At 36.2% G+C, this 19,403-nt stretch overlaps 5 protein-coding genes across 8 annotated transcripts; 2 read left to right on the top strand and 3 right to left on the bottom strand.

Moving 5' to 3' along the window:
• Positions 1–194: 194 nt before the first annotated feature.
• Positions 195–3,384, bottom strand: LOC110692480. Its single transcript, XM_021869491.1, has one exon. It carries the CDS (start codon positions 2,693–2,695, stop codon positions 479–481), a length of 2,217 nt encoding a protein of 738 aa, XP_021725183.1. The 5' UTR covers positions 2,696–3,384; the 3' UTR covers positions 195–478.
• On the top strand, positions 2,976–6,247 carry LOC110693200 (disease resistance RPP13-like protein 4). The gene is made up of 3 exons (XM_021870335.1): positions 2,976–2,992; positions 4,305–6,063; positions 6,242–6,247. Exons 1-3 carry the CDS (start codon positions 2,976–2,978, stop codon positions 6,245–6,247), a joined length of 1,782 nt encoding a protein of 593 aa, XP_021726027.1.
• A 463-nt stretch (positions 6,248–6,710) lies between these two features.
• On the bottom strand, positions 6,711–14,121 carry LOC110692496 (putative disease resistance protein RGA3). Of its 4 annotated transcripts, XM_021869521.1 has the most exons (7): positions 14,031–14,121; positions 13,700–13,751; positions 13,356–13,489; positions 8,966–11,229; positions 7,552–8,761; positions 7,384–7,448; positions 6,711–7,113 (listed from the first exon to the last, which is right to left on the bottom strand). In XM_021869521.1, exons 2-4 carry the CDS (start codon positions 13,728–13,730, stop codon positions 9,901–9,903), a joined length of 1,494 nt encoding a protein of 497 aa, XP_021725213.1. In that variant the 5' UTR covers positions 13,731–13,751; positions 14,031–14,121; the 3' UTR covers positions 6,711–7,113; positions 7,384–7,448; positions 7,552–8,761; positions 8,966–9,900. The 4 variants fall into 4 exon arrangements, with proteins under 4 accessions (XP_021725213.1, XP_021725206.1, XP_021725224.1 ...); XM_021869514.1 differs by having other exon boundaries at positions 7,552–11,229; XM_021869532.1 differs by lacking the exon at positions 14,031–14,121 and having other exon boundaries at positions 7,552–11,229; positions 13,465–13,489; positions 13,700–13,748.
• Positions 13,741–14,965, top strand: LOC110693209. The gene is made up of 2 exons (XM_021870348.1): positions 13,741–14,581; positions 14,861–14,965. The coding sequence occupies exons 1-2, from the start codon at positions 13,757–13,759 to the stop codon at positions 14,963–14,965; spliced, it is 930 nt and encodes a 309-aa protein (XP_021726040.1). The 5' UTR covers positions 13,741–13,756.
• Positions 14,589–19,291, bottom strand: LOC110692488 (probable aminotransferase ACS12). Its single transcript, XM_021869501.1, has 4 exons — positions 18,142–19,291; positions 17,934–18,062; positions 16,256–16,413; positions 14,589–16,098 (listed from the first exon to the last, which is right to left on the bottom strand). Exons 1-4 carry the CDS (start codon positions 18,637–18,639, stop codon positions 15,246–15,248), a joined length of 1,638 nt encoding a protein of 545 aa, XP_021725193.1. The 5' UTR covers positions 18,640–19,291; the 3' UTR covers positions 14,589–15,245.
• Between the last annotated feature and the right edge of the window lie 112 nt (positions 19,292–19,403).

Consider the following 19,403-nt stretch of genomic DNA (forward strand, 5'->3'; position numbering starts at 1 on the left):
AAAAAAAATTATATTTGATTCAATATCTTATGTATTTGTTAACATCGAATCTTTATTGTAGATGTCGTATGACTTTTAATTAATGAAATATTTTTGCTATTAAATAAAAAAAAAATAAAAAAAAAAGTTCTGTCCTTTTATCATAGAAAAATCAGTTGTCATACTACATTATACAACTACAAGTATTTAGGACAATAGAAATGGTTTCTTGGTTTTTTTTTTTTTTTTTTTTTTTTTTTTTAACATGTAATTTTGAGAATACAAACCATATCTGCATATACAATGAATACTAATTGAGTCATAGTACTTTCCACAGTCTAATACTCAAATCAGAATCAACATATGCCATAGCATATATGAGTTGGTGAGTGTTTAAGTAGCATAAACTAAACTATGATTAACAAATAAAAATGACATTTGCAGCTCTGCATTTCATTCTTGCATAAAGAGATCACACAACACAATTAAGCAAACAGTATCATTTGTGAATAATAAGTTTAGTCCATCCAAACCCCTGATTTTGCAGGAAGCGCTCCCCTAAGCCAAGATGAGTCATTAACAGCCACACGGCCCACACTAACGTTACGAGCTCTCCACCCTTGCATAGTCGTGCAATATGCGATCTTGGTGAGCAGCGACCAGCAGCATAACACAACAGTTCCACCCAAACCTTACTAGTTATATCCCACTGCTTTTCTCCAAACAATTCCAATTGCTTGGCAAGACGACATGCATCAAAGAGTACTGATTTACTTTTATCACCCTTTGCTTTTAAAGGCTGAACATCTGCCCTTACTTCAAGCACCTTCTTACTGAACTCCTTGAAGAATTCAGCTTCTGCTTGTTCTGAAGGACTCTTGGTTTGGCTTGACGCGAACATGAACCTCTTAACCTTCCACCAGGGATCTGCAAGCCAACTGATGCTGATGCACTTATTATTCATGAACTTCTTAACCTCTGCACAAGTATCTTCAAACCGAGTCTCTGACATACCCACTTGTGCAGACACCATCTTCTGCTGCCTGAGTAAAACATATGCCATGTAATCTGCCAGTGCCTTGCTGAATCTACGATCTTTTGATTCTGAATCAGCACCATTACCATCACTTGTAGTAGTCCAGTAGCAGATATCAGTAGCGAGGTGCCAAATCAACAGACTTTCATCATAGTCAACATCTACGGTCCAAGGGCTTAAGCACTCTGAAGCGAGGTAATAATCATTCTGCAGAACCAAATTCCCTCTAGCAGAACATACCTCCTTTGCTACCGCCATCTCATTTGCTTGGCTAGCTTTGGACTTCAGCCCTTCGATTACAGACTTGATGTACTGCTCCTCAAACTGCTCTCCTTCGACATAGAGGAACCCAACTAAAACATCCCTGATTTCCTTTATTCTAAACAAGTATAGTACGTTGAAAAATGCAGGGGGTTTTCTGAAGCAACGTTTTAGTAAATTGTATTTTGAGATGGAACTAGACCATCTTTTATGATTGCGTGGTCTAGCCCAACTTGACCATCTCAGGATCATCAACATGAACGATTGAAGGCAGTTTTTGCTCGCATAATCTTTATAGCATAAAATAACCCACCAATCTGACAACACGAAGATAAGAGCAGTCGATAGATCCAAGGCAATAGCACCACCAAGCAATATGAAAGTTACTACTACATCAACCTTATTATGGTATTTGCTTCTGTCTTCAAAATAGAAAATTAAGAAGGATACAAGAGCCAAATAAAAGCAGAAAACTCGAGCAAATGCTCTTTTATTTTGAAACAGGCACAACTTAGTATAGAAGATATCATAGATAAGGTTGAGCTCAATCTGTATGATCCTAAACACATACTCATAAGGCTTATCTAAGAAATCTTTGCGACTTTCATCGCGATCTTTTAAGCTCAAAAAGCCATCTGTTAAGAGGGGTTTAGACATCTCATAAAACCGGTGAGCTTCTTTGACCATATTATCAGTTTCCTTCACCTCATCACCTCCTGTTACTGAATTACCATCCATTGTAGAAGAAGATTGCGAATCTTGACCATCTTTTCGTACCTCTAATAGCTTTGATACCCCTTCTATGTCTTTACCTTCGAACTCAGTGGGAATATGAGCACTCTTAGCAGAAAAATACTCTTCCATAAGCCTAGCATAGTTAGGCCCGGGTTCAGGTTTAGACACAAGGGAATCTCTAAAACTATCAGAGCTAGCGAAAAATAGAGCACAAGTACGCTCAAAGTACTTGATAAATCCATTAGTGAACATAAGCAACGTTGGTACTAACAGATCATTACGACGAAATGACTGAACAAACACATATACAGTGATGATTACCTGAGTGACCAGCTGAAGAGCATGTCGATGCCAGAGCTCGTTGTCCTCAAGAGCTAAGGCGGTGATTGTGTCCGGACCACCAAGATGTAAAAGAAGAAAAGGTGCCCAAAATGCGAGTAGCTCAGGATTATGGGGACCATTGTTGTTGGATATCAACCCAATGATGAGTACAGCAATAGCATCAGCGGATAAATAGAGAATCCAAATAAGAAACATAAGAAAACTGCTCGAACTACGCTTTCGAACAGGTGCTAATGATGTGAGTAAAATTTGGATAATGAGACTAATGAGTATCAAGGCACGGATATCCCATGTCTTCCATAAATCTTTCACAATATTAGCTAATTGTGAGCTTTTTTTCATTGAAATTATGTATTATTTCTTTCCAATCAAAGGAATAAAGCTAATTTAATCAGGTTAGTTTTAAGAGTGGATTGTTTTATATGAGTATAATATCACGTTTTAACTTGTTTATTGAACAGAATATTCTATCAAGGGATTATATGCTGCAAGGTTCAACAACAATGCAAGGATAAAAACTTTTATACTATTAATGATTAATCATTAGTTAATTAGTGCCGACAATATTATGGAGTATAATAAACAAATTAAAAGAGAAAGTTTGATTTGTGCAAACAGAACCATGCAACTTCATGCTGTGTATGGTAAGACTGAGGCAAATTACATAAACCTTTAAGCTAGTACTCCCTTCGTTTTTTTAAAGTTCCCATTTTGATTACACTATTCGATCATATTTAACTCTTTGATTAATGTTTATTTTATAAATAAGATTAAACATATTTATGTGAGTATTTGTTAGAATCATTTCGATACATAGTTTCTAAGTGTCAATTTTAGATAAATACGGAGTTATGTCTATTGATAATTTTAAAAAATAATTTAATAATGCAATGTTGTGTGAGTGAGATTGTATGTCGGTTAAAATGAAAAACTTAATACCGTCAAATTTGACACATATGTCAATGAGCTAGTTTGACTTTAAATATATATAGTTAAAATCAAAAATGTAAAAAGTCCATATTAAGAACTTTACTAGTACCTTCATAAGAAAAATGTATTATGATAAATTTATTTTAATACGATTATTATAATATTTGTGGTTAAAGTTAATACTTGTATATAAAGAGTGAAATAAAGTGTTTTGGACAGAGGGAGTATTTTGCATTACTCAATATTTGGGGAGAAAAAAAAGTCCAAAGTAATTCGCTAAAAAAAGAGACTCAATGTTTATTTTTGCTTTAATTATTATTTCTTCACTTTAACATGTCTAAATAATCTCTCTCTCTCTTTTTTTTTTTTTTTTCTTCTTCTTTTGCTTTGATTGATTTTTACTTTTTCTGCTTTTTACAGTAGATAAAAGTGAAAATGTGGGTATGAGAATAAAATAAAGTATTGGTTTCAAGACTACGAGTGGGACAAGAGAAGGTGTAAGGAAGAATTTACCAAAAGAGAGAAATAAAGAAAAAACTGAGAATAAACAGTTAAAAGATCCAACTTGTTGACCACAATGTAAGATTAAGAGGTAATTCTTGTGTAAATTACTCTCATAACATTTATAAGACCACTTTTATGGTCCAATAAGCATATAACTACATAAGTAATACTTGGTATTAATTATCTACTACCTTTTCTTTCTCTTTAGCCAAATACCCGTATAAGGTGGTCATGGTAGGGACGGTCTTATTTAAAAATTTATAATTCCGGTGAAGCGAGCACACTTTGTTGTGTTAAAAAAAAAAAAAAAAAAAAAAAAAAAAAAAAAAAAAAACTCCGAAAAAGAGTACACTTTGTTTGCTTGATTCTATAGTAGTATTCATTTAGCAGGATTAACTAGTACTGAGTATAGAATACCAGTTTACTTGAATCAACAGCATTTGCAACAACAAACCACCATACTACTTTTTCCTCCATGACTTCTCTATTTTAATTCCCTCATCAATCATGGTAAAAGTTTAACTAGCCTGCTTGATGAGGCTAAAAAACGATCCAACAGAGAAAACATTCATGATAAATTAAGAAATGAGGTTGAAGAATTACTTGAAAAGCTCGAGAATCCTCAACTTCCACCCTCTTTCCCTGAAACTATCATACCCAAAATTATTGAAAAAATCCAAGTTACTGTCCAAAATTTCATCAAGCTTGACAGTGACAATGCCACAAAATACGAAGACCTCGCTAAGAAAATCAATAAATGGAAATCCAAGAAGCAATCTTCTTCAGAAACTAGTCTGCCCGAGCAGCCTTGCGAGTCGCCAACTGGTGATTCAACTCAACATGTAACTTCCACTTTTGATGATCATCAGTTTGAGCGGCTCACTGATAAACAGAAGATGTGTCTAATCTGTTGGTGTTTGTTTCCTGCTGGGATGGAAATAAAGAAAAGAGAGCTGATTTTGTGGTGGATTGCGTTGGATTTAATTGATGGTCCACACAAGTGTGATGAAAATCTGGCCGAGTTTGTGGAGAAAGGATTCATCGAGCGCACCATTACTGGAAACAAAAAGCTCTGTAACAGCTACAAGATGAATAATAATGTTCACTCTAAAGTCAGTCAAGAGATTAGCAGTTTTGTGAAAATTGAAACAGATGAGCGTAGCGTTTGGTCTGCAATGAACCTGCAGCCGCAACAGCAACAGCCACACCAACCAGCAAAGCCCAAGAGAGGACTAACAAAATCGATGTCATTGCCTAAGCTGACAAAACTCGATGACACGAATGTGCCATCATCGTTGGTGATCAACAAAGAGGAGAACAGCCTCAGTGCACAGACATTGGAATGGGTAAATAAAAAGAAAAATGTTAAAGTACTACACTTGGGTAGTTGGGATCATAATCCTAAAAGGTATATCCTAGTTGAAGATATTGAAGTTCTAAAGGGTTTGAGAAATATGGGGCATTTAACTTGTTTAAGCTTACAAGGGATATCAGGAATCGTAGAGCTACCGGAATCAGTATACAAGCTCGACAGTCTGAAGATTTTGGATCTGCGAGCATGTCCCAACTTGGAGTCCCTCTCAGAAGGGATCGAGTCATTGAATCAGCTTACGCACTTGGATTTGTCTGAGTGCTACTTACTTGATCTCATCCCTCGGGGAATTGCTTCATTGACTAAGCTTCAAGTGCTCAAGGGCTTTGTAATCAATCCAGAAGATCTAAATCAAGTGGGAGTTGATGGAAATGAGAAGAAAAAGAAGAAAAACGTGCCTAAAACGGCATTGTTTAGTGACTTATCAAAACTTAAGGAGCTAATGAAGCTGACTATCCGCACTAGAAGAATGAATTTTCCTACTATCCAAGATTTTGAAACTCTGTTTGCAATGGAGAAACTCACAGCTCTACGAATCCTTTGGGTGCGGAGTTCTGCTGCTGTTCCATGTGCAACTGCTGCAACAAGATTTCCAAAGAGTCTCAAGAAATTGCAGCTTCAGGCGGCCCCAAAGAACACATTGCCATTTCTTCTATGGAGCATTAGTAAATATACAGGGAGTTCCTTGGAGAAACTCTACATCAGAGGAGGCCAACGTTCGGACCTGGACCTGGATCCGGAGCAGCATTATTTTCGCAATGTACATACCGTACGTCTCAGATACTTACCGGAGCTAACCATCCACTGGGATGAATTTAGGAAGTTTTTTCCTAAACTAACTCGATTAGAAATATTGAGTTGTCCTAATCTCATCTTTTTCCCGTGTGATGAGAATGGTTTGTGGGTAAAGACAGACACAGACACAGACACAAACACAAACACAAACACAAACACAAACACAAACACAAACACAAACACAAACACAGACACAGACACTACAGTGTATGTTGAATTACATTAAACTAGTATGTTTTTGTTTAGCTTGTTGAACCTCTTATTTGTGTTGTTTTTTAATTATGAAGGATTGATATTATATCAATTGGAGTGTTGTAACTTTATTTTTAATTTTTTTTTTTTTAAAGGAGTATTGTAAACCAGGATTTGAATTATTTTCCTGTTTCTCCAGATGAGCATATAAATGAAGCATCCATAATTTCATAACAGTTCACAGGCACTTAAGAAACCCATAACCAATCTTTAAGCTCCAAACATTGCAAATTGCTCCATTCAAGAAATTATCGGTATATCGTATTCTCTGTATTATAGATCACTTGCTAATTTAACTACCTCTAATAGCAGCATACTAAGCTAGTATGTATGTCATTAGAGGATTGCAATAGTGACTCCTAAGAGATATTGCGGCGAGCCATAATAGTTATATCAAGTAAGACTGTTACACGGCCAACGTTTAATATCATCCTAAACCTTTCAATCAGAAACAAGAGAAATACGCAAAGGCTCAAATTTTTATTTAGCATCCTGCTATAAATATTGAAGTGGGAGGAAACTGAGTAGATAACAGATAAATCACAATTACAGGAAATGTTTGCAATAAGTAAATGAAATAGACAAGCTCTTGCTACTAAAGTGCAGCAGTTTTCTAATTTCTCACAAAAGTTAGACCTCACTATCGGGCTAAAGCCACAAAGACAACTGGACAGTACACTTAAAAATAGTTTAATACCTGGTACAACAAAGGGGGCTCATTCTGACATATTGGTGCTATGCTCTACTCGCCTTCTCTCTTGCTAAGGCACCGACTTTAGCATTGGAGGAGGCTTCCTTGATCAACCCCCAGCCCACAGGATCGGGTAACATGTTTTCTACAGCTCTTGAAAAAGGGACTCACTAATATCTCCATTAGTTTTCACCTTGGAGCAACATCCATATCGAACTGTTCAATCACAAATTATAAATGAATCAAAACAAAATTCTAATTCTAATGTAATGACCGATATTAATATAACATAAAATTATCGATAAATTAACATTGTAATTCATAATTAGGTTAACACGGAACTTAAACTAGTTACAAATTATAAATAAATCAAAACAAAATTCTAATTCTAATGTAATGACTGATGAACAGGCAACAACAAATAAATACTTGCAGGTGAATACGATAGTAGATGTAAGTGCACATTAAAAAACAGAGAATGCTTACATAAAAGCAAGGAGAGACACATCTGGAGTATCCAGGGTAAATGAATTCAGGGAGAGCAGCAAAATCTGCACATTCAACAGTTATGCGTTATTATATAATTGAGGGAGAATGTTGAAGAACTGGAGTGACATTAGGAAAGGAGATAAATCTATTTTTACAGCTGCATACCCTAGTAAAAACAATCTTGAAATTGAATGTTCGGGATGTGTTTAATGTAAGGCCGGTCCCCCCCTGGGGAATCTTGGCATCTTCTCTCCAGGCTTTTTGAGCACCCGGACACTGTAAGATGAGTGAGAGATTGGAGATTGGGCATCCAATTCGGCATTGACTTGAGTTGATTGCAAAATGAAATTTCAAGAGATTGAAGGGCGGGCAGGAACTGCATCCAGTTGGGTAGATTCACCAGCTGTGGGAGACCATGCAATGTCAATGTGTGGAGGGAATGATGGTTGGAAGGCAAAGGCAGGATGTCACTTATGGCGATGCCAATACACTTCACACCCTCCTCTTGGTGTTCTTCTGATATCCTGAGGTTATTACAATTCCTTATCTCTAGCTTCTCTAAGGCAGTGAGATGCTCCAATCCTCCAGGCACAATACTCCGCAGAATACAGCAATTGCTAATTATCAAGTATCTCAGTGAAGACGAGCAACCACGGAAAACATTTTCAGCTTCTCCCAGGCTCCCCAGTTCCTTGTCACCCCATATTTGTAGGCTTTCAACAAACTGAAAAGCCTCTACAGGAACTGAATTTAGCCATGACACATTGGATATAGTCACCTTCTTAATTGCAGTCGAATGTTCAGAGTGAGGTGACCACGACGAAGAAGATGCAAAGGGAATGACCACTTCTAAGTTCACATCCCTTTCACAGTTTATAATCATTTGCATTCTGCTATTAAAATTAAGTAATGTCAGGTCTTCCATCTTGGGACAGCACGGAAAGCATGTCAGCTCTGGACAGTTCCATATGAACAAAGATTTCAGGTCAGAAAAACATGGTAGTAATTGCAATTCTGCCTTATTGCTGCTGCTGTGGTTGCTACCATCCTTGAGGAACTGATGATCATCTTCCACTCCTCTCCTCCATCCTTTCAATTTCGGCAGATTGCTCATCTCAAGTGTTTCAAGGGGTGGTAGATATGATGATTTTGCGATTGATAATTGCGGCATAAATGTGGAACTGGAATCAACCGATGTATCTTCCCCAATACACTCCAAATTAGCCAACATTATAAGTCTGAGAACTTTCAAACAAAGCAAGTTTCCAAGGCAAGGCAGGTACTTAAGCTCCCTACAATCTGTAAGATGAAGCTCTACAAGATTCAAAAGAAGAGTTATCCAACCAGGCATTCTCAGACCATGATATTTCTTCACCTCTAAATACTTCAAATTATGATGCGGTTGTAGCTTTTCTATCAATCTTTTTCCTTCCTCAGTACCCATGCTTCCATCAGCCTCGTCATGGATGAAATCAAACAAAATAGCATTGAGATGCTCCGTATTCTCCAAGCATAATCCATCCCGTTCACTATCTTTTTCAACAACATATTTGACATATTTGACAACATATTTCTTCACCTCTAAATACTTCAAATTATGATGCGGTTGTAGCTTTTCTATCAATCTTTTTCCTTCCTCAGTACCCATGCTTCCATCAGCCTCGTCATGGATGAAATCAAACAAAATAGCATTGAGATGCTCCGTATTCTCCAAGCATAATCCATCCCGTTCACTATCGTTCTCTAAGGTTGTGAAGAGGCTTCAGGTCATCCAATCCATCAAACAACTGATTCCAATGTTCACCGGCCACTATGTAATCACTTAGATTGTGAAGGTAAGTCAGCAAACCCATGCCCCTAGGCATGCAAGTCAAACTGAAGCAATACCTGATATCCAACAACCTGAGATTATCCAACCTGCTCAGTTCTGCTGGCAACTCTCTCAGTGTGTGGCACCGCCTTAGGATTAAGGTTTGTAGATTATGTAGTTCGGTAATTGACTTTGGGAGAAATTTCATCTCTGTATTCCCAGAGATATTTAAATACCGTAACTGTATCAATCTACAAACCGAGTCTGGCAAGCTTTCAAAAATTAACCCACTCAGGTCTAATGCCTTCAGGTTCAGGAAATTTGCTACCAAGGACTCCAGGTATGACTTGTTCACCTTGCAAACTTGAATACCATCATAATCTAAATGAAGATATGAATGAATATGTGTTTTACCCAAAGTGTATTCATCAAAATTCTCCTTGATAACTGATAGATGGCGCACATCTTTATCAAGCCTACCAGAAATGGTATTTCTTACACACATTTCATTCCCTGCGACATGTTGAGAAATATCATACATGATTTCATCGATCTTACAGGACACGATCTGACCATATCTATCATATTTTATGTCTTGGAAAATTAATCTGTTCAATAACATCGAAAAATATTCCTCACATGCATCTTCTATACTTTGATCTTCATGTAGTGGAACTATATAGCCTTGTGCCATCCAAAGGCTTTTAAACTTCTCTCTCTATCTCAAAATCCTTGGGAAACAAGTAACAATAACTGAAGCAACTCTTTAATGGAGATTCAAGATGACGATAATGGTCCACGGCCATGATGACATCCATGCTCTCCTTGATAGCGGCTGATCCAATTTCCTCTACTGATCGTGGCTTACTCTTGCCTTGATCACCCAAAAGACCTGCAACTACGCTTATTGCAAGAGGGAGTCCAGCGCAGTTATTAACAATCTTTTGTCGAACCCCAACCAAATTATAGGGAGTGTTGATCTCACTTCCAAAGGCTAACGTTTTTAACAAGCGCCATGAATCTTCTTCTGACAACCTTTGCAGCATATGCGTATGATCAGCCTCTATAATTTCTGCATTTTGTTTTGAACGTGTAGTCACCAAGACACAACTTCCCCTTTGACCTCCACCCAAGTGTTTTACCAAATCACACCATTGATCACGATTCTCAATCCATACGTAATCTAAAATAAGCAAGTACCTGTGGCGGGCTAGCTGTGCTCGAAGTTGGCTTTTCACCTGATCCATGGTGGAACCCTCGTGATTTTGGCGAGTGGCACCCTCGTGATTTTGGCGAGTGGCTGATGCCAGAATCTTTTGCAGAATCCCATCAATGTCCAACTGTTTCTGATCTTGAGTAGTGAAACAAATCCACATCTTCAATGAAAATACATCGGTGACCCTAGGATTGTTGTACACAAGTCGGGCAAGAATAGTTTTGCCCAAGCCTCCAATACCCACAATAGAAACGAAAGATACATCACGTTGATCATTGGAAGGATCAAGCAGCATACTAACGACTTCCTCCTCATCTTTCTCTCTTCCAATGTGATAGGAGTCCTCACACGTGTATGAACACATCTGAGGCTCTCTTATCGGCTTATTAGGAGCAATACCACAAGTATTAGTGAGAATACGATCAAACTTGTACCTGAGTTTCCGAACCTCACGAGAAATGGAGTAAGCAACGCAGTGAGGATTGAGACGGGCGTAGAGGAGACGCACCTTTTTTGAGAGACCGCCTCCAACCATCCCAGGTTGAATCCGATCAGCACGACTGACAACATTATCGAGCACCCTATTTGCATCAAAGACAGCATCCTCGAGCTTGTTGATGAATGAACGTTGTGATTCAGAGAGCTCCCGTGCATAAGCAACTCGGAGGAACACATCTCTCACATCGGAAACAGCAGCTAATAGTCTATCAATCTGGGATTTGCATTCATGCAAGGATAGAAACTCTTTGCCCAGTAGATGATTCAGTTTTGCACTCAGAGAATCAACACTAGATACAGCTGTTCCTATCTCCATTTTCTGAAATATTGATTACTTGATTTTAGAGAAAATTTTATTAACCAAGTTGATTTTCCTTAGTCGATAAAACTATAAGATTGGTCCTTTGTTTATGAAAGGATTTACGAGTATCCAAAATAATGAATGAATTATTCTTAGGGAAAATTTGTCTAAATTAAATTTTCATGATGAAGGTCCCATTTGTATTCCTTGATTTCCTTGCAAGATAAAAAAATAAAAGTTCCCATATCATATGTAACGTGTTTTTGTGGGCTTTCATTTATGCAAAGTGTATTTTGGGTAGTGTATTTTGGGCAAAATGGTAGTTATATCAGTTATTCAGTTGGTAGTTTATGACAGAATATCCAATTACAAAATCATAAGAGAATCCTCAACCCAAATTACCTCTAGTGGGGTTTGATCCGACAACCTTTTGATTGTGAGATGACAAACCTTGCTTGGTATATTTTATATTATATTAGTATTAGCATTATATTAATAGTATGAATATTATTCATAATGTTTTTTTTTAATCTAATACATTGTTTAATATCATCCTTTTTGGACAATTACCATAATAGAAGATGTGAAACAACATTTACTAGATGAATGTATATGAATGAAACACAATAAATAATTAGGTGTACTCATATGCATCAAAAAATAAAAAAATAATAAAAATAAAAAATAAAAAAGATGTACTTATATAAGATGAGTAAATTTAGTATTATTCTAAGGTCCCATTCCACTCTTTTGTATTCCTTGATTTCCTTCCAAGAAATAAAAAAAGTAATGTGATTTTGTAGGCTTTATTTATGCCAAGATGCTAAGTGTATTGTTCATTTGTCCTTAAAAAGACCTCGTGGAATCTTTGTCCAGCTTCATAAATCTTTAATCTTATAACTGTGCTAGAGAGCTTCATAGATAATACTTTCTCCGTTTCTATTTAGTTCTCGCGTTTGATTTAGGCACATATATTAAGGAGAGAAGATAGAGTGAGAGAGAATGAAAAAGCAAGTGGGGTAGGTTGTAATTGCAAAGTAAAAAAGTTACCCCAAAAGAAAATGTGTCAACTAAAAAAAAAAACTTTCTAAAAAGGAATATGTGTCAACTAAAAAGAATCGGAGGTAGTATTTGATGGGGAAGTTGAGACTTGAGAAAAAATCAAGGGAATTCACTTGAACAAGTGGACCAATCTTTTGTAAATCAAAAGCAGAGGAAGGCATGGGTTTTTGCATTACATTTTCAACAAAATTCATTTAAGAATTTTTTTTTTTTTTTTTTTTTTTTTTTTAATATCTGGATAAGTCGGATTGGATTTGGATTAGCATTTTTACCAAACCAGTTTGTGCTATTAACAACGATAAAAAAACACACACACATAATCATCACCCTCTAGATATATTGACTATTGTAGACACTATACAATTTTATTCAATTAAGATAATTTATTTTTCAAAAAACAATAAATAGGTAATTTAAATTATTAAGTAATGGGAGTAGATCATAATACCTAAATGAGATGAAAAGAATAAAAAATATAACAACCTCACCATTGACTTTCTTAGGTCAAAATTAATTTATGATACTTTTAATTTGTAGGTAAGGTAAGCCTTTGGTTCTTCTGGTTAGGTTTTTGTATAAACTACTGAAGCAGTGGTCTTTGGGGTCAAATGAAATTCTATAATAATCCAAAAGTAAAATAAATCATTTAATTAAGTCACAATAAAATCCTCTTAATAGGTACCTAATACAACCTGCCCCTCAAATTAAGGGTCTAAATTCATATTGAAATTCCCTTCATTGCTCTTCCATCAAACACACCACTGTTGGACCATAAATCAATGTAAGGTTCTTTGAATATCTTTTTGATTTTAATCCCTTTTTTTTTTCTTGTTACGCCCTTCATTCAAAATTATGCTTAGCTCTTGGAGTTAAAATGTGTAAATTCCTGACATAAAATCTTTATATTTATAATAAAAACAATGAATGATCAAATATAAAAATGCATATCCAAGAAAACATTTTTCTTTAAAAAGGAACGGAGTAAGAAAGATCCTAATCAGACCTCAAGACCAAAGCACCCTTACTTTGTAAGATTTTAACCTCGACCCTCTAAAATATGGAGTGTAGGAGAAGAGTCTTACCAAGCAAGTCCATACCTTAACGATACAGTTGCATAAAATTTTGTAACTTATAATTCCCATTATCAAGAGAGAAGCTATTAGCATGATTGAAGACTGGAAGTGCACCAACCTTTTTATCCAAGTGTCAAAGACTTCTGAAAGAGAAGATTTGGGAAGTAAGATAGCATTAACTAAGTGGAGGGCAGAATTCAGTAGACCAAACCCAATTTGGCAAAATCCCAACCAAGAGAAATTTAAGTTGATGGTACAGTTAATCAAAAAGATTATTTTAACTTTGAATTCCCCACTAATTTCTAACCCACTAACTATATTTCAACTTCACTATAAAAAGAAACTCAACATACCACGATAACACCAGGCACTAGATTCATCCATTCATACTCTCATTTTCCCTTCCTACAATGGAAGATAAGGAAAACCATGAGCAAAATGAGTGCCGAAAGAAAATCAAGCAACAAATTACGGTACCCTTTATTTGGGAAGATAAACCGGGAGCACCCAAAAAGGATTGGATGCCAAAGCGCGAGCTTACTACTCCTATTCCCCTCCCAGTGAAGTATGTTGCTTCAATCCCCTTCAAATGGGAGGAGAAACCAGGGACTCCACTTCGGAGTTTTGCTCAGGAATCAACAGAACAAAAGAATCAAGAAACAATACCGGAAAATAGGAGCTTACCCTTACCTCCTGCATACTTTACTAAGTATGAGGATGAGACCGATGAAGAAGATAGCTCCTATGGTGATGATTATGAAGACCGAGATTGGATGTCAGAGTTGGATTTTGAGGCAATGAGTGTCCAATCAGAAGATTCCTTTTGCTCTGCTCCATCTCTCCTAGCAAATCGCCTCACACCCCTCCGAAACCCTTATATAGAACATCAGGGTAACGGGTGTATGGAAGCTCCTTTTTCACCAGAAAGCAGCAGTATTCCAAATAGTTGTAGAACTAGAGATATAAGCTTGAGGGGTTCTGCTTTCTTGGCACACCTCTTTCCTTTATATCCACCCAAGTCTGGATTTCTAGAAAAAAGAAAGACCCCTGAAGAGAAAATTAGGCTTCCTGAGAAGAAACCTCCTACTTTGGTAGCACATAAAAAACTCGGTGGTGATGGCAGACAAAGTGGCGTGATTAGAAGGCCATGCACCCTGGGAGAGCTGATAATGCAGAGTCGTAGAAGAAGTTGTCGCCGAAAGGCAGTTAATATGAAGAAACAATATCAGCAAAAGGTAATCTAATCCATAATATTACAGAAATTTGCATAAAACTATGCATGTCAAAAACAGTACAATTGCAATCTACTAGGGAATAACCTTCTAGATTGATCAAAACAAATGGCTATTTAGCAACCAATGCTTTTTAAAAACTGAGAAAGGAAAAAAAAAATCCCAAGTTATATACTTCCTCATATTCTACAGATGGACAAAATTGGCCGAATGGTCATTAATATTTCCTCCTTATATACAAAAACTATTCGCTAATTTACTTGCCTGGTTGGAAAATGGCAGGACTTCACAAAGAAGAAACCTCAAGGATGCTTCAACATTGTGGCCAGTGGAGGAGGACTAGTGAAAATGCTGAGGGAGGACTTCCTGGCATTAAGAATTTCTTAGGAAAGCACTTCATGGATATTCTTTTGTGTAGAAACCATTTTCTCATATTTGTAGGAGTGAATTATTCAGTGTCTCCATATATCTTCTCTTCTAGACATGTTTCATACAAAAACTATCAAAGATTTTTCTGTGTTGTATTGGCTAATAATATGATATCTGTACATTTTCTCCATTTATCTCCCTTCTTCAACGACCTTTCCACTAGGTGATGTTTATTTGACGAATTTGCTAGACAATTGATTATTCACAAGAAGTCAAAAATACTGAAACTCACAGCACGTTAGCGGGGTGATTTGCAGCTTTCGCAAACTTTCCTAATCCGTGCCATAATCAAAGGGATTTCTCTGTCAGCTACCGCAGTGAAACAACACCTAAACCACCCAGGTTCAATGCAATGAAAGGATGACCCTGGAGTTAAATTTACTTTGCCTACAGTCAGCAGCTTCTCCCATAAGTCGAGCTCTCCTTTTTCGTTGTAGGGCTTGATTAGCCCACTAAAATTAGCCCAGCAGTATAATCCTCCATCACTCCTTGCACAAGGTATTCCAAGCTGATCTAAACCAGCAACAAAGGAGTCATGCACCCTCTTTAGCCTCTTTTCGTTTATTTCCATATATTCTTCAATGAACCTTTTATCTGACAGCATTGATACTACTAAGCGCTGTGTAGGAGCAGAAATAGAAGAAAACCTGGCAAGCTTTTTTGCAGCAGCTAATACGTTCTCATTAAAGGTATAGATGGCCCCAACTCTAAAACCTGGAAGAGAAAGATCTTTGGACAGTCCATAAATAATATGAACCCTATTCTTCTCAAAGTCTTCTGCTTCAACAATCTTTGCCATGCTCACAAATTCTGTATCCCCATAGGTTGACCCCGCAAATATTTCATCAGATATAATGTGAATGTTTTTGTCCCTGGCAAAGTCTAAAATGGTATATAGTGTATCATTTGAGAGTATATTGCCCACAGGATTGGAAGGGTTTGAGAAGAGTATCCCACGAACTTTTAGCCCTCGTTTTCTAGCATTATTATAAGCTTGGTCGAGGGCAGTACTACTTAATGTGAAGTTGTCAGAACTACGACAATGTATAGGTATTAGTTCCACTCCAGTACGCACCAAGTCCCTGTCAAAACTGTAGACTTCCATGTTAGTCGTTGCCATTTCATCTAATTGTTCGTGTATTTTGATATTTTTTATGTAAATGGACAAGGACAATATAACTGGTTTTGATAAATGTAGGAAAAATAATGTTCTTTAACTCATAAGATAAGACAGGAATAGATAAGTACCCAGCATAATATGGTGCAGGAATCAGAAAGGCATTCCCATGGTCTGCCAGGCAGAAGCATAGTATCTCCACTGCAGGAGTAGCACCAGACGTCAATACTAGTTGTGACGGATCAAAGAAGACATCCCCCATGACCCTAGACATGAAATCTGCCATTGCCTACAATTGAACAAGATACCTATCACTTTCAAAATTTTCAAGAAAATAGAATTGCACACCTGAATTGTGACAAATTGACAATCACATGGAATTAGTCATAAGTTTGTTCATGAATAGAGAGCCAGGTTAAGGAAGGGGAGATGCATAGAGGAGCACATCACTTGAGTAATTAACAATTTAGCATGACTTTGTAATAATTACATGCAATTCAATTTAAGAAGGCCTCTAACAAGGAAATACGGAGCAATAAAAATAAGATAAAATTAAATAAAAATAAAAAAATGGGACATCTATGTGCATTTAGAAGTGTTTGTTGACCAAAACACACAGCATAAAATGATTTATTGAAAGCCTAAATTCCAGAACATGCAAGAATAGTAGAAAGACAACATGCCAAATGTTCGTAATTCAACTTTTTACAATGCAGCCCTAGTTTTCAGATACAATTTAGCGGAATAAATCAGGCTAATCTTCAATCCTAGTTCCTGGCTCCCTAGGTGATTTAAGAGCAAGATTTAGAAACGATCTCTCTGAGTTTAGAAAGTACAAAAAGAATAATTCCAAAATTTGAACTGTCTTTTCACTTAACTATGAAGAATCCTCTCCACAATAGGACCAATTTCGTTCACTGAATAAACATTTAAAGACTAAATTGATTACAATATGAGAAATTTTGGGGGGAAGAGGTGAGTTACTTGTGCAAAGTAGATTATCATTACAATCATCATTGGTATATGCATCCTTCAAAATTCATGATCCAGCAATTGACTTAGAAAAAAAAGATGTCACGACCTGTTACATCCTAGACAGCTAGCTCAGAAACAAATATAACCTTTAGTGGAGTAAACAGATAGCCTTAATTCAGGAATCGGGTCATTTGCTTTAGTAAATCACCTTGACAAGGAAATTATCCTTGCCAACTCTTAATTCAATATCAATTCCAGTTTCAATATAAGCTAGTTTAGATCAACTTCCCTGTTCTTTCCCTGACTAAGAATATACTCTATTATATCCTAGCATAACTTCTTACAAAACTCTCTCAAGTGCTTGTTGTGTTGATCCATCAAAATATTACATCTTTCTTAAACTATTACTATTAGTCTCTAATGTCACACCAATCTTTTTCAGCTATTGACAATTTTAACTAATCCAAATCATTCTACAACATCAAACCAACCCAACTTGCCAACTTTTGCCCAAATGCAATTGATTCCAATTTCCAAATCATTCAGCACAAAAAGTTCTCAAACAATAGCCCCTAATAGCTAAACTTTCCATTTTTAGTGTAATTATTAATGAACTATGCATCATTAATCACAAAGGCTAACCTACATTGCAAAATAGCAATAATGACTGGGGTTATCTAATACAAAATCATCATCAAAAGCAGCAAATAAAAACAACATTCTACTTTTTTTTTTCTTTTTTTTTTTTTTTTGACAGGAAAAACAACATTCTACTTTAACCAATAATAAATACATAAAAATAACATAAATTCAAAAAAATAAAAAATAATTTACCATTTTCAAGTCCATTAACCCATCAAATGGCTGGTAAGTAGCAATCCCATTAATCCCCAATTCACCACCATTCAACATCGAACCGTCCCAATTCTCTGCTACCCATTTCTCAATCAAATCCAACGACAACTAAAAATCCACAAAAACAAAAAACAATTAACACACAATCAAAATCAAAAATACCCAACAAGAAATAAAGTAAACCCACCAAATTCTCAGCCAAACCAAGCTGAATAACCCCATTGGGATTATCAATTTCATGATAAGCATCTTTCCTGGCCCTATCAAGGCCCAAATAGTAAGCAGAATCATTGGGCCCGGCAAGCACAGAAGCCCGAGAAGAAAGACGAGCAGGCCCAATAGAACAACGAGAAGAAGATAGACTGGGGCGAGAAGAAGATCGATGAAGCTCGACATTGGAGGAGGTAGGAGAGAGAGTTGGAGGAGATGAAGAAGAAGTAGGAGGTTGGTTGTTGTTGTTGCGATTCTTCTTAAGGTAAAGTTGGAAGAAGTAGAAAAGAGCACAAGGGATAATTGAGCCTAAAATAAGGCCACCCCTACCTTGAACAACCCCTTGTAATGGCACAATTAGCCTCATTGCAGGGGGTTTTGGGGTACCTGGGAAATTGGGGTCTTTATTGTTGATGGTGTTCTGGGTTTTTTTCTGGGTTTTGGTGTTGGAGGAGAGAGAGTGGAGTGAGGTCATGTAAAGATGGAAGATTTGAGATTGAGGATTTGTGAGGTGGGAGAATAACTTGTCAAGAGATTTTAGGGGGATATAACTGTATTTGTGTGGAATTCTCTTCTTTTGAGGAGGGAGCCCCAGTTAATCTCCGAGATTAACACTCCAAGTTAATCTCTTCTCACAATTTTATGAATTAGTTTTCGTGTCACTTTACTATTTCACTTTTATTATTTTAAAAATAAAAGTAAAACAATATATTGTGAGAGGAGATTAACTTTTCATGTCAATCTCAGAGATTTACTTGAATTCTCTCCTTTTCGAGTTGTTTTTCTAATTTTTGTTTTATCTACTTTTTCATGTTATTTCTAGTTACATGAACATGTGAGAAGGAGTCGATTTTTTTTTACCGTGTTGATTCTAAAAGAAAAATACTCCGTATATAATCATGTAATTACTTGTTGAAATCATCTCAATAAATAGTTTTTGGATTTTATGGAGTATGTTTTTTTTTTTGTTATTTATACTGATTGATAATTACACATTTTATTGGTTAAAGTTTTATATTGGCATACTTAATAGGTATCCAATTAAAATAGAATACTTAAAAAAAATAAGGGGAGTATTGTATTTTGTTAATACACGGAATATACTTGCTAAGAAAAAAATGTTGGAAGTAAATCCTTTTTAAAGTTGAAAATTAATATTGAATTTTGAATTGGGTTTATTGGTTCACAAACTTTTAAATAAAACGGATGTTCAGTAAATTACTGAACATTCGCTATAAA

Source organism: Chenopodium quinoa, unplaced genomic scaffold (assembly GCF_001683475.1).
Source record: "Chenopodium quinoa cultivar QQ74 unplaced genomic scaffold, ASM168347v1, whole genome shotgun sequence".
NCBI lineage: Eukaryota > Viridiplantae > Streptophyta > Magnoliopsida > Caryophyllales > Amaranthaceae > Chenopodium > Chenopodium quinoa.

Bases quoted from the DNA above. Each gene is read 5' to 3' on its own strand.
- LOC110692480 (XM_021869491.1), bottom strand. From the start codon at position 2,695: ATGAAAAAAAGCTCACAATTAGCTAATATTGTGAAAGATTTATGGAAG.
- LOC110692496 (XM_021869521.1), bottom strand. From the start codon at position 13,730: ATGGATGAATCTAGTGCCTGGTGTTATCGTG. The intron at 13,490-13,699 runs GTATGTTGAGTT...CTTCTCTTTCAG, and splicing joins TAGTGCCTGGTGTTATCGTG to AAGTCTTTGACACTTGGATA. The intron at 11,230-13,355 runs GTAAGACTCTTC...TCAATATTTCAG, and splicing joins TTAAGGTATGGACTTGCTTG to AAAATGGAGATAGGAACAGC.
- LOC110693209 (XM_021870348.1), top strand. From the start codon at position 13,757: ATGGAAGATAAGGAAAACCATGAGCAAAATGAGTGCCGAAAGAAAATC. The intron at 14,582-14,860 runs GTAATCTAATCC...GGAAAATGGCAG, and splicing joins AGAAACAATATCAGCAAAAG to GACTTCACAAAGAAGAAACC.
- LOC110692488 (XM_021869501.1), bottom strand. From the start codon at position 18,639: ATGACCTCACTCCACTCTCTCTCCTCCAACACCAAAACCCAGAAAAAA. The intron at 18,063-18,141 runs GTGGGTTTACTT...GTGGATTTTTAG, and splicing joins TTGGTTTGGCTGAGAATTTG to TTGTCGTTGGATTTGATTGA. The intron at 16,414-17,933 runs GTAAATTATTTT...GTTCAATTGTAG, and splicing joins GGTTAATGGACTTGAAAATG to GCAATGGCAGATTTCATGTC.